Raw genomic sequence first — 13,855 nt, 5'->3', positions numbered from 1 at the left:
GGCCTTTGTTTTGGATCCAAGTCACGAGCCGTTTCACCCGTACGTTGCGATCGGTCTTCACGATCGAATCCCGTCCATGTTATACACGCCTTGGGGAAGAGGTGGACCCGAACCTGCTCTGCTCTTTCATTTTTCTTCCCCGTCATTTCATATTGTGTAATAATTACTTAAGCAAACTCTGTAACTGTTCTTTCTCCCTGACCCCCCCCCCCCCCGGCAATAACTGACGCTGCATGTCTATCGACAACAATAAAGCATGTGCTGACAGGGACACCTGCTCTCAGCCTGGAAGCAATCGGGCTATTTATCCAACAGGTTAGGGCTCTCATCATTACGGATATAGTGCTTTTGTTTTTACACGGTATTTGCCTCATCTGTGTTTGTGCATATATGTCAAAAGAGCGGTCCCACTCTCTTTCATACACATGCATAAAACGCACACACAGCCTTTCAAACACTTCTATGGCCATTAGACAGGCGGACCACAAGCCAACCCTTTTATAATGTCACTGTGTTGTCGGTGATGTTGAAACTATCAGCGTAGCCTTTCAACGCACCGATCCGTCAAAAGACCAAATTTGATCCACTCAGAATACAGACTTGCAGAGGCGCGGCACCATTGTATCAAACATAGAACCCGTTTAAGGCTTTTTATTTCAGTCGTCACGGATCCTCCAGCCGTTAAAATGAGCTGAAATGCTGTAAGCACCGGCTGCCATGTTGATATTTCTTCTAGGTTTCCCGCCTCTACGTTCTGTTCTCCTCTTTGTACAGCGGCAAACATAAATCCCGACCTCTCATGGGCACATTTAATTAATGTCACACTGACAGGACGTTATCTGTCTGCCTGGCCTTGCGCTCCATGTTACATGGCAGTATATGGCCAAGCTCATTGTCATTTCTTTTGTCCAATGGGTTACTCTGTGTGCAGTACATAGCTAAAGGATGCACAGCCTCGCGACCTACAGCGGGAAGAGGTAACCTTGCGGTTTTTGTTAGCCGTGAGGTTTTCCTCAAAAGGGAGGAAAAACCTTTTTAGCAGTCCCAGATTTCACCAACGCCTTCAGACAAGAGGTTGATTCAGTGTTGCATTAAAGAGACCAACGGGGGAACCTTGTCTCCGGACGGAGAGACAATCTTGAGGGGGGAGGAGGAGGAGGAGGAGGACAAACCGGCGCAGATGTTTCAGGAGAATAAGCCTTTTTCTCCTACCGGCCAAATATCCAAGCGTAACCTTTCGGGCGCTGAGGGCCGATGCAAAGTCACCGTTATTAACGACGGGCACGTGTGACAGCTCAACACTGGGGCAGTTAATATTTCAATCAGATGTTTTTCATTCTGAAACTCAAGACGGTTTGTGAATCAAATGCGATAAAAAGAGCAAAAGGAATCCTCCGAGATTCATAAAGATTTGAGCAGATGGCGTATTTTGTGGAGAAAAAAAAAAAGGGGGGTCAAAGACAAACATTCTCGGCGAAGAGACTCGTCAAATATTGATACTCACCCCATCTTCTCTCCTCCAAGGGTGTAGTCTGTTGTACATTGCTTCAATAACACCGCGCCTGCAGAGCGAGCAGACGTGCGAGAAAGACACAGAGGAGAAAAAAAAGAAAATCAATCCCAACCATCCATCATGGAGACGGCAGATGAAAACCTGCAGCATTAAGATGTCAGAGGGAACATTTTGGACCAACTATGAGAACCGTCATATTGGATCGCATCTATTTTCGGGTACAAAATGAGTGAAAACAGATTTGATTTTAAACATTTTTTTCGGGAACGTCTCAGCGTGGGGTTTCCCGTTGGCCTTGGCAGACATGGGAGGGCCGACGTAAACGTCAGGGGGTAATTTGAGGAATCGTCGTTCCTGAATTTGTGGTCATTAGTTGCTGATTTTGCTGACTCAAATAATTTCGGGCTACATTTTACTACTTTCGAAGGCTCGGTTGTCATTCTGGTGGGGAGAACTTGGGAAAGCAGTGGTCCTTACTTGCTGGCAAGGCCTCCCCCTGGTGGCAGAGTTGGCATGCCGCTGTCGGTGGACAGGTTCCTCATCACGGTTACCAAGTCGGGGTAGTCGTCGTCGTCCCCTGGCGGTAACATCATCTCTGAAAACGACGCCGGTGGATGTTGTTACTCGGTAATAACCGCGGACGGCCAAGAACAGCAGGCAAAAGAACGGCGGGGGAAAGCGGAGAGGGAATAAGGGAAATATGACAAATGAAGTGAAAGGAATGGAGGGCAGATCATGTACGAGTGGAAGTGTTAGAGACTGAGCGTCAGTCAGACGGTGACAGAAAGATCTGCAACTGGGTTCGGAGTGGCATGCAGCCAGTTGGATGTTCAGCCAAAGCATTCCTCTCTCCTCTCCTTCCATTCCCCCTCTTCTTTCAATCTCCCAGTATTAAATAGTTCCAGAAGCCAGACATTTACTCCAACTTAATAACTGGGCACTTTTTAATAAAATCCCCAGTTATTTTCGGTCACTCCGGGCCGTCGATCCGACCGTTCTGTAAATACGCGTTTCGCAGCACAGGGCCCCAAATCTGAAAAGGCCAGAGCAGGAAGGGGGGGGGGGACAGACGGCATGCTTTTGCTGTGTTTACCGTCGGGAGCCGTCGTATCTGGAGAACAAACGCATGACCAGAGAGAAGAACATGGGGACAAGGAGAGAGACAGAGGCGGCGAGAGAGGCCAGAATGTTCAAATGAGAGAGAGGAGAAAAGAATGTGAACAGGGTGGGAGAGGGAGAGGGAGCTGGAGCGGAGAATAAGGGAATAAGGAGAGGAGATGCTTGCTGAAATGGAAAAAGAGGTCATGTTGGTGTCATTCTTCTGCTGTGGGTCAAATCTAACTTGGCCGGGGGTTGAGACAATAGATTGACAGAGAGGGCGGTGGAGGAAAAAGTGAAGATAGGGCCGGTGATCGCGGTCGTTTCACATCCGAGTAACACTGTTAACACCGTGCATTAATTGTTTGGCCCGTTCAGTAAAGTTAAAATATTGAATCTCATCCAGCATCTAAGCTGAGATGTTATAAACACAGGTGATGTGTTGCTAAGATGAGCTCGTGCAGGAGATTTTTAAATAACACAGTAAGGATGGCTCAGAATGTGGTTTATGACAGAATAAATAAAGCAAAGCTCAAAAGGATCGGCATCCAGATATCGCAGGGCCCATAAAAATGATTTGGAACACTCTTAACTGTCATTCAGTGCAGGAAGATGACAAAATCTTTTTTTTTATTTTATTTTGATGGAAACCTTCGGTCATAGTGAACCCTCCTGTAAGGAGTGTCTTCTTGTCGTTCACTGTCCCATTTGAAGCTGTTATTTTGTAGGACGTTACGGGCCGCGTAAGGTTTAGTAAAGTTTTATATGACATGGCCTGCAATGTTTGTTCTCTGCGTAAAGGTCAGGTTGGTAAAGCTGTAGTCTCTGCAGCGCTGTGTCTGAACACTCAACTGATAAAAGGATTAGGCCCTCTAACACGCGGCGCAAGATGGAGCCAAACAGGAACCTTCTGTGTCTTTCATTATTTAGCACTGTGGTTTAGGGCTGGACTATAATAACTAATGACTAATACATTTTTTTTAACAGACAAATCACATGATATACTGAAAATGGGAAGCTTTTACAAGCAAATTCAAGATTCCAGGTAAACAACAGCTATGAAGTGAGTCCCAGCTGACTCATCCACACAGAGAGCTATTCGGTTTCATTTAACCCCCCAAATCCATAGGCTGTGCCTTCCGAAGGACCTGTGGCGAGGCACTGGATGAGGAACACGTCGATGAAGGACTGGCTTCCTCGTGCGACAACACTACCAAAAGTGATGGCCCGCTCAGGACAAGCTAACATTAACACACACACAATACCACCGTTTTCAGTGACTGACAATTCAAAAGGATTACTTATGGACACAGGCATAGATTAGTCTACATCTTAGCCGCCAAGGCTTTAGAATGTGCTTCAATAACGGCTAAAAATACAAGCCATTGATTGGTCCTTTAGCAAAAGTCAGTCAAATGAATGGACAGATGCTTGTTAGCCCTGATGCTTTCACAATAACATGAGCCTTTACCCTTAACAAATCAAGCACATCAACTGAATCGATCAAAATGATTTGCACAATTTATGTTGTATTGAACTGGTATAATGAATAAATCGCCCTGAAATCTGTCTTCCGGAGCCACAAAAATAAACAAACGGGATGAAATCGAGAAAATGAGACCAGAGAACATCGGTTTGTTTAAAACAAAACAAATGCATGTTATGAAAACTGCAGTTTCTTATATCAACGCACCATATAAAGACAATAACGTCTCACCTTCCACTCGAGATTCCAGGTAATTGTTGAGCTCGGCGTCTCTTGTCATGGCCTCCTCCGACACTTTGGGAGCGTTGGGCAAACACACTAATACAACACTCATGTTATCCCGACTCCCCTAAGATGGATGAGAGGAAAAGCCCAACGGAGAAAAGAGCATATATGGGTTCTTCGTGGCGTTGAAAGAAATCATGGTGATTCCCCGAGGACGAGTGACGGGACAGTCGGTTCGGCAGTTGAGAGGGTCATATTATTAGCAAGTTGTTTCTTTCCATGTGAAAAAACTAAAAATCCGGCGTTATCTACCCGAGTCAAACTGACCTCAGCCGCTGATGACAGATGGGATTGAGCCATTTCCCTTAAGTGTTTAAATGTTTCCTTTACAAAACTGGATGACCCCTTTACTTGCTTGACTGCTGTATAATATTTTTTCACATGCCGTCAAACCCGATAACAGGAAAATGGCTGGTTAAAAATAATATGAGGCTGTTAAACTCGGGAATCCAACAGGCAGCTATGTAGTGCGCGCACAATATTTATCTGTTGTATGAATTAAGCGAAATCCATCTGAAGATGACAACAAAAATAGTTACATTTAACTAAAGCAACATGAAAAATGAGTTATTATTTCTTCTTCCAAATTGCATCCATTTGATTTCGAGCAATGACTTCCTGCTCAGAACATTGCTAAAAGCTGAGATCACAAGTAACCGCAGCACTCGAGGTCACGGTGAAGCTGGGGCCGACCAGCATAAATCACATTGTGAAAGTTTCACTTATTATTTGCATTTTTGGACTTGATTTACAAGGCAAACTGTGTGTGTGTGTGTGTGTGTGTGTGTGTGTGTGTGGGTGTGCGTGTGCGTGCGTGCATTACCACAAAATTTGTACACACCTTGTGCAGGCAGGTGTCCACTACTTCATTGCAAACTTTCTCGAGGTCTTCGGACACCTCGAGCCTCGATTTTACAAATTCACAGAGCTCCTCATTGGACATGACATCCCATATACCGTCGCACGCCAGGATCACAAACTGATCCTGTTCGGAGGCCCGGACCATCTCGAAAACCTCCGGCTCAGGGCTGACGAGCTGCTCGGTGGGGCCTTTCCCATCCACGCATTTGTAATCGTAGTCCCCCAGGGCCCGTGATACGGCCAGTGACCCGTTTACCCTCTGGATCATCACCGAGCCGCCAGCATTCTGGATGCGCTCCCTCTCGCGTGGGTTGCAAGGCTTGTGGTCGAGTGTGGAAAAGCACACGTGTGAATTTCTGTACAAAACCGCTCGGGAATCACCGCAGTTGATAAAAAAGAGATGGTCGGGGGACAGGAGGATTCCCACGGCGGTGGAGCCGCTCCGGTCCATTCCGTTTCGCAGGTCGGAGAAGCTGCGCATGTGGTCATCAATCCTCAGGAAGCCTGTTCGGATCCCCTCTTTCACGGCCTCCACCGTAGGGACGCGCTTCGCCACGGGGTCGCCGGTCGTGCTGTCTGCGCCGGGGAGTGTCGCTAAAGCCCCTAAACTGCCACTGATTATATGTTCCAGAAGGTGCTTGGAGCAGTAGTTGGCCACCCTAGAGCCTGCGTGACCGTCATACACGGCGAAAAACGACCAGTCGCTCATCCCGTCAGCAGGCAGTCCCAACACGGCTGTGTGAGCGTCTTCCATCTCAACCCGCCATCCCTGCATGGAGCTCAGCCCATAGCGTAGCCCATACCCCTCACCATGTGAGTTGAGCTTCTCCGTCTTGGGCTTGTCCAGGAATGCACCCATGGCTCCGCTCTAGAGGCCCAAAGCTACCTGTGCAAGAGAAGTGAGACACAGGACTGAAGAAGAGGAAAACAAATCCAGAGTTTATACTGAGCACAGCAGAACAGTTGTGTTGACATAGACACAATGCCAAAATACTGAATTCACAAGTGATAATTCAAGCAAAGAGAAGCATGTTTAGAGCAATCCTTCATTTGTCCACCAATGTTTGAGTCTGTATTGTTTTGTAATTTTACTGGGGAAACTTGATATTGGTTTCATCCAATAGTAGTGAATAAAAAAAATACTCGGCACGATAACAACTAACCCCCCCCCCCCCCCGAGTGCTAAGCAAGCAATGACACAAGGCCCAGGGGACTTAGAGGTTGGGGGTGGGTTATTTGCTCTGAGGTATTTCCATCAAAAGGGAAAAGCACTGTTATTTCACACTGTCACCTACATTTTTTCTCTGCCAGCCCAGAGCATGGAGCTGGCAACCTTTCGGTCTTAACTTCTCTTCATTTGCCAGCCTCTAGGCAATGGATACCCTCAAAAAAGGAAAGCGTATACACAAAATAGTAATAAATCTTGATAATTTCACAATACGGGTACTTTACAGTCAGTGAGTAATAAACTTACTGAAGAAGATTAAGATTGAGGAGAATCGTTTTGGATCATTTGGTGAATTATTCCTTTAGCTCAGCGTTGGTCTTCAACACTTTCCAGGCCCAGGACCTCCGAACTGATGGAGAGATGGAGGTGGGACTCCCTTCTACATTGATTGTACTGTATAAAATTGTGTTTTGCATCAAACTGGGCTTGGTGCCATATATAAATGTACTTTGATATTGTGCATTTGATACTTAGCAATTCAAATAATACACAACTTCATATATTCATGTGTCCATTTTAAACAAAACATGTACAGAGAGTGTGGGTGTCCTGCCACTGCCAATCACAAACAATTTATCCATCCACCACAAAACCTTGGATTCACATTAACGTGTATCTAAAGACATTAAAATTTGTGGGGGCCAAAAATATATAAAGTTGCTTCATCAACCAAAATCTTCTCAACTCCCCAGCGGTACCTCCGCAAACCCCCTGTTGAAGACTTCTGCTTTGGACAAATGAACTTTTCGCTGGAACTTGGCTTTTTGGTGCTTTACTTGAACTATATGCCCAGAGATGTCTGCTGCAGTTCCCAAGGAAACTATTTTGCTGGGAACAAACTGCACACAGGGCCAGATACAATTAGAGTATTCAGATCAATTTGGTAAAACATTTGGGTTCCTATTCAAAATAAACGGTGAGTATCACATCCCTGCTTTGAATGCTGGTATCTGACATGCTTTGCTTAGTCACACTAAAGCAACAACTCGGTTCAATTCTCCATTCAACAAAACAACATTGGGTAATTAAAATCGTGTCAAGCAAAGGTACAGTGCAAGTACAGCAACTACCTTCTTCCTTCCAAACTCATTCAACATTGTATCAACTATAAACAGCGAGTGACTGTTAAAGATTTCTAACATTGGCAGCAAAAACTAAATTCACTCAGTCAATAGGTTACTTTTAAAAGTGCTTTTGATTTACTGAATAACCGACTTATTTGTAAGTAGCAATTATTGATTAGCGCAGAAATGGGATAGCAGGTCTGGAGTGCAATTTCCGCGACTAAAAGGCCATTAAGTAGTGTGATAATCAATAAATGCCTGGATTCTATATGATGTCCTCACATTACATAACCCATTCAAATGGAGCTGATGCCAAATTTCTCTTTTCTATCAAGTTGCCTGATGCGGCGTTTAGCTAATGTAGGTGCAGTTATGGACAGATAACACTTCTCGTACTCTTTAGTGAGAGGGTTGTTAATTCTCCTAGAAGACTTATCTGCCTTGCCAAAGAAGCTTTTGAACTTACTCCGTAGTCTGTTTAAACAAAAACCAACACGCTATTTCTGGGTAAGATGAGTAATGACTCCTGTTGGTCTGAATTATTCCTTTAGGCCTACTAAGTACTAAGTAAACTACTAAGTAAACATTCAAAGAAAAAACACGCATGTCTAAAAGCTCCGGCAGTTCAGGTCAATTCGGGGGAGTTAGGAAGAGTCGTTTGTAAAAAAAATAAAATAGAAAATGGACTGAGATTTGTAATGTGTTTTCCTTGGAATAACCCTGACAGAAGCCAGTCAAATGACTGTGGATTGGAATCACTGGAATCTATTTCTGAAAAATGAAAACAAAAGGAGATGAAAGGACCTGCAGGGGTTTCTTATGAAGTAATGTGCGAAGAGAACAAATGCACTTTAACTTCCTAATTTTCTAAATGACGAGCAGATTTACTGGCAGCTCTGGCCTTACCGGAACTGGGCAGAGGTTGTTTTTCTTTAGTTTTGATTTTGATTAATATAAATATAATTACATATGGTATATTATAGTGGTAGTATAGTATTATGGTACGGTTTCCTTTTTTTTTTTTTAAAGATTGTATTATTGTGTCTGGATGTTTCAATACTAAACATTACCTAATTTTACTGTCAAGAATCTAATCACTGTTTTTTTCCCCAGAAAATTGATTTCATTTACAGAGCTGTGGGAAAATACCGTGAGCTACGAGATACTAGTAACCTTTCAAAATCATCAAAAAGCACCTAAAAATCTGCTTCACATTTACCTGAAAGTGTCCGATGGTTATTCAAAATATACTAAGGTCAATTCGGGGGAGTTAGGAAGAGTCTTTTGTATAAAATTATCAACAGACACTTGTATGTTGAAAGGAAACATGGTTCTCTTTTTTTCAAGACCATGGTGCTTGGCTGCTGGGCAGACAATGATTTTAGTAGAAACCATGTGATTTCTTTGGTCTTGCGTGAGACAGGTCTAACTTTGCAGGAGGGCCACAACGATGTGCAACAGCCTTCAATCTTGAAGAGGACAGCTGTCTTCACAGAGATATTGGTGTTGCACAAGGCCTCTAATGTCAAAATAAGGTGACAAAATGAGAACTGTGTGTGCTTTCGCTCCTCTGCTGCAGCTTTATCCTAGCGGACAGCATTTCAAACCAAATTCTTACATGTGTGTCTTTAAAGAGTGACGAGTGGAGATAACAGGGCCCCCCCACTAATATAGGCAGACGATAGAAATTAAAGCCGTCAATGAAACTCCACACATTCCGATTGCTGTAATGATGCACCGACAGAAAAAAGTGATGTCAACAAAGTTTGATGCCTCCATTGCACCACAGCTTGAGTGGCAGCTGACTGGTTGCCGTGGCAACAAAAGGAGAAGATGCTGGTTGTTCAAGCCAGAGTGAAAAAAAAAAAAAATGCAATCAAAAATCCCGGATTGTGTTTCTCATGATGCCATCTTAAGTCTCAGAACGAGCGTAAACAAAAGGTTGTTTAACAGACTTTTTTACCACAATGCATAAGTAGCACTCATATCTTGCGCGGAATGTAAGACAACATGGAGTGAGTGGCTACTACAACTTGAGTCAGCGCTGGAAGCAGGTTAGGAGACAGATTGGAGACAGATTGTGAATGCTCACAGGTCGGAGGCCTCTGACAAGTAGGGTAGTTTTAACAAGCTAACTCAATATAGCAGTCAGCTGCTGATGGGATCCATGCAGGGTCAGATTAGCCAGTCAAACGCAGACCGCAGACTGGCCATAGCAACCGCAACCATCACCAACACGATAGCTCTCTGCTGACTATTGTTTGGGTGCATCAAATTCATGGTACGTGATATGATGCCTTGTGTTCACATTTCAGGTGGCATCATAACCACACAGTTGTGTTTTGATAAGAACGTTGCAGATGAGTGAAATTTATTCCAGCAGCAGCTTTGAGAGTAATGACTTGGGATCATTTTGAAAGCGCATAAAATAATTTGGGAAGTAAATGGTAAGCGGATATACCATAGTTCCAATTTCCAGGCAAATTTGCAGTGATGTTACCCGTGTTTGCTTGTTTATCCAGTCATGACAGTGGCACGAGCTGAACACAGCAAATAGATCTCACTCGAGAACATTGGGTGGAGCATAGGAGAGGATGAATGTGGCCCAAACACACAGCTGCAAAGACAGCAGTGTTTTTAATTATTTATTTTAATTTATTTATTTAATAGCTATCAGAAGTGAGGATCTTAAATCTTACCTACAGATAAGATATTTTTGGAACCTTCAGTGGGCTTTATCGGTGTCAACCATATGAATGATGTTTCTCCAGTAATGGATGCTGTCTGTACTTTGTTCCAGCTGCATGATAAACTAATTTAAACACATTCTCGCTCTGGATGACCCGGCAAAAGCCCGGGTACAGCTAGATCTTTGGCTTGGCACTCACAAGCTAGTTGGTTTAAGACCAACCAAACAACCATTTGACCTACGTTGACATTTGCTTTCAGGCACAAAGCCTATCCGGGTAAAGCCTTGATAAATTCGTTTTGGCACTACATGTTTGAAAATGGCTTTAGTATGCGCACAAATGACAACACAAGATTTGGTAAGTGACAGACAGAGACTGTCTTGTTTTTACTTTAGATATCTTTCAAATACAAATGTGGAAAATAATTTTGCTGCCCAACATGGCGCTTCTACAGTCATGTCTATATCATTTAATGAGGCAAAAAACAAGGACCACAGACTACATTTGGAAATACTAATTTTTACAAAAGCACTTATGTTGCCCTCCGGGCAGTAGCCGTCTTTGGGCTTGATTAAAAAGAGAATCTGGATCGGTTCATACAAAGAAGTAGCTGCTGTTACGATAAATATTGCTCCTGTCACATTTTACGCCTCCGAGAAGCACTGGAATTCTTTGAAAATTGGAGAGGTGGAACAAACAAGCTAGTGTTATGATATATCTTCATTCATCTATGACTCATCATTGAAGTAAATCAGAAACAGTCAATTTCCGGGAACTCGAGCTCTTTTAACAGACAACTACAGTGATCTTAGATGCAGTGGCGTCAGCGATGCTAGGGCTGTTAGCTGGTGAGACAGGATATTCTCAGGCAATACACAGAAGAAACGAAACTGTGTCATCTATTAGTGAACTGTGAATGGGTTCTCTGCTACAAGAGGAGGTGACTTTTGTATTCTTGCCTTCTATTAGAGAAGCAAGATCAATTTGCATTCAGCTCTGAATCCGATACCTGGATTGGACACCTGCCAATAATACTCACATTTCACAAAGTTCTGTTTATATTGTTGTTGTTGTTGTTGTTGTTGTTGTTGTTGTTTTCATCATTACAGTAAGTGGAGGTGGTTTAATGGACCTCAACGCCTCATTTTACAATATGCATAGATGAAATCACAATGTATCTCAAAACATTTTGTTGGACCTGGCAGCTTTGTTATGTTTGCAAACTGGTGTACAAGTGGTACATTCAAAGACAACTCATCCTCAGCACTATTACAGTGTGTTGGACAGAATCATTTTCGGATTGGGAGGGTGTCATTTGGCACAAAATACCGACTGTTACACAGTTTGGTACCGTCATCATGAACTCTGTATGTGGACACAGGTTTGGAACGAAGAGTACCATCACTGTATGCTGTCAATGTAAACAGCCACGCCACTCCTCAGTCCTTATCAGATTGCTGAGTCTATGAGGTTTTCATTTACCGCAACCACTCACACTGCATTGAGAAACTCCGTGAAGGCTGATGGTCAATTTTCCTGATGAGTGATGGTACATTAGTCATCCTAATAGATGGAAATGTAGATCTGATAAGGTCAGTGGATAGCCTGGCTTTCACACCTCCACATTTGCCCACCAGTGCTTCAAATGTTTCTGCTCCCCTGAAACTTGAGGCAAAGCTTTGGTCCTAGAGCTAATATTTAGTAAAGTCACAAGGTTATCAGAGGATGGAATCTGGTTAAGTGCGTCAATTGGTCACACACACATCGGTCCGACATTTGAGAGAATTAAGTCGTTGGCATCTCATGGGCTGTAGAATCAGTGAATTTCTACGGTACTATATACTAAATTGCGACAGAGCATTAATTTGATTTTGGAGCATCTAAAATACAGAGAAAGGGGAGATGCAATGGGAATTAAGGATACTATTACATCGGTTCGGTATTCACCATCTACTAACTGGTTTAAAAGCAATCTAATTTTCAGAAGAACATGCTCTTTACTGTGCTGGCATGTGGATATACAAGTGGTTTCGCTGAACCATACTTGCTGTGCCTGATAAATTTAGAGCACTGCAGTCACTGCTGAGTGTAATCTTCATCATAAATGTCCTTATCTACATAAAACCATATAAAAACACCAAACTGAGTCTGAGAAAGAGATAAAAAAAACACTTTAAAAGCAGAAGAAAGTGGCACCTCACAGATGACAGCCATCATTAACACTGACTGCCACCAATTTATAATGTTCTTAATTATTTATTAAGTACACTAATATGAAAACCCGGCCTTTTTCCTATCTGCTCCCTTTTTGCACTTTACAGAATTATCTCTGACATTTATCATTTCCTTTCACCCCCCCGAAAAAACTCTGCAGTTGGATTCAGTCAACTGATACGACCGAACATAAATAGATGAAAGCCTTTGGACGTGCCCATTTATTCAGTAGCAGCAGGCTAAAACATCACGGCCTGAGCTGGATTTCACATTAAGGTGCCAACACAAACATGCCGCTGATGATGATGCCATTTCTGGAACACACTGTCACACAAACACACGGCCACAACCAAACATAACAACCTGGGCCACATGAGAGCAATACACACTTTCATTGTTGTAATGGAAGTTTCAGAAGGTAAGCTTTATGCAAGAAAATTAGCAGGAAGGCTTTAGCCTATGAAGCAATAGCCTTGGCACATTAAGGGTAAATAAATGACGTTATCCTCTTTAGCTTGGGGAAAGGCGAATTAACGCTCACATAGTAAAGTATTTGCCATCTCGACGCACCTGTTGCAATACTGCATTGGTGTGGCCGCAATTTATCTTTAAATTTGAGCGATACATTTGGACGTGGACCACAACAAAACGCGATTTCGTATAAACGAACGATGACACGTCAAAGTCTGGGGAGACCATTCACTCATTTTGATTAACAGCTAGTACATTGGGAATTTACGTTTTACCACCAAACTGCAGTAGCCAATGCTTGTCTCGTATTACACGAGAAAACGGACGTGTGTCCACCGTCCGCATGAAGTAAATATATTCTTAAGAATATCGACACGGGTATCAAGTACGTAGAGATATACTTTAGCTTTCTAATCCATATTAAGCCCCTGTCAGCAGTCCCTTGATTGAAATAGAGGCCACTTCGCCGTTGCTAGCAAATCAGCTAGCGAAGTTCACAGTTGTCAAATTGTTTACATGTTAGCGAGGGGTTGGCGTAATATGTCGGGCCAGAGACGGCGTTTCTTCCAGGTACTTACTTTAAGAGACAGCGCACTATATCCCCCGGTCCTCTTTCTGCTGGCTTCGGCGGCAGGTACGTTTGAGTACCCTGGCTTAGCGCGTGTTAATGTTAGCCACTTTCGATTCTTGGCCGCCGCTGCTCGTCAGCTAGCATTGATTAAAGCTAGCCAGCATTTCACACGATCAGTTCTCCTCACAGCATGTCTCTGCATCGGACTAAAGCTTTGATATACATGTTTGGCACCGTGCGCACTGGAAATGCCTAATAAACAGGGGGTCGACTAGACGGATATTTGCCCGTTTCTGTAAGATACATATATTTATGGTGAGAACGGCTAGCTGATTTGGGCTAAAGCTAAGTTTAATGTATGAGGCAAATGACGT

At 43.4% G+C, this 13,855-nt stretch overlaps 1 protein-coding gene across 3 annotated transcripts in view; it reads right to left on the bottom strand.

Annotated features, from left to right (window-relative positions):
• ppm1ba (protein phosphatase, Mg2+/Mn2+ dependent, 1Ba) overlaps positions 1-13,855 on the bottom strand; it is an 18,725-nt gene extending 4,870 nt beyond the window's left edge. The window contains exons 1-5 of one of the 3 annotated variants that reach the window (XM_086172843.1): positions 13,489-13,855; positions 5,224-6,129; positions 4,329-4,446; positions 1,991-2,108; positions 1,505-1,562 (exon numbers count right to left, since the gene is read on the bottom strand). In XM_086172843.1, the coding sequence (XP_086028969.1) occupies positions 1,505-1,562; positions 1,991-2,108; positions 4,329-4,446; positions 5,224-6,102 (1,173 nt within the window). In that variant the 5' untranslated portion in view covers positions 6,103-6,129; positions 13,489-13,855. Of the gene's footprint in view, positions 1-1,504; positions 1,563-1,986; positions 2,109-4,328; positions 4,447-5,223; positions 6,130-13,488 lie in introns of those variants that run through there. The other 2 variants (XM_086172834.1, XM_086172852.1) reach the window with 2 other exon arrangements.

Source organism: Fistularia commersonii, chromosome 2 (assembly GCF_037954325.1).
Source record: "Fistularia commersonii isolate RoL2024-O1a breed Wild chromosome 2, RoL_Fcom_v1.0, whole genome shotgun sequence".
Classification (NCBI taxonomy): Eukaryota; Metazoa; Chordata; class Actinopteri; order Syngnathiformes; family Fistulariidae; genus Fistularia; species Fistularia commersonii.
The sequence above is the reverse complement of the archived record's forward strand: the minus strand, read 5'-3'. Positions and strand labels throughout refer to the sequence as shown.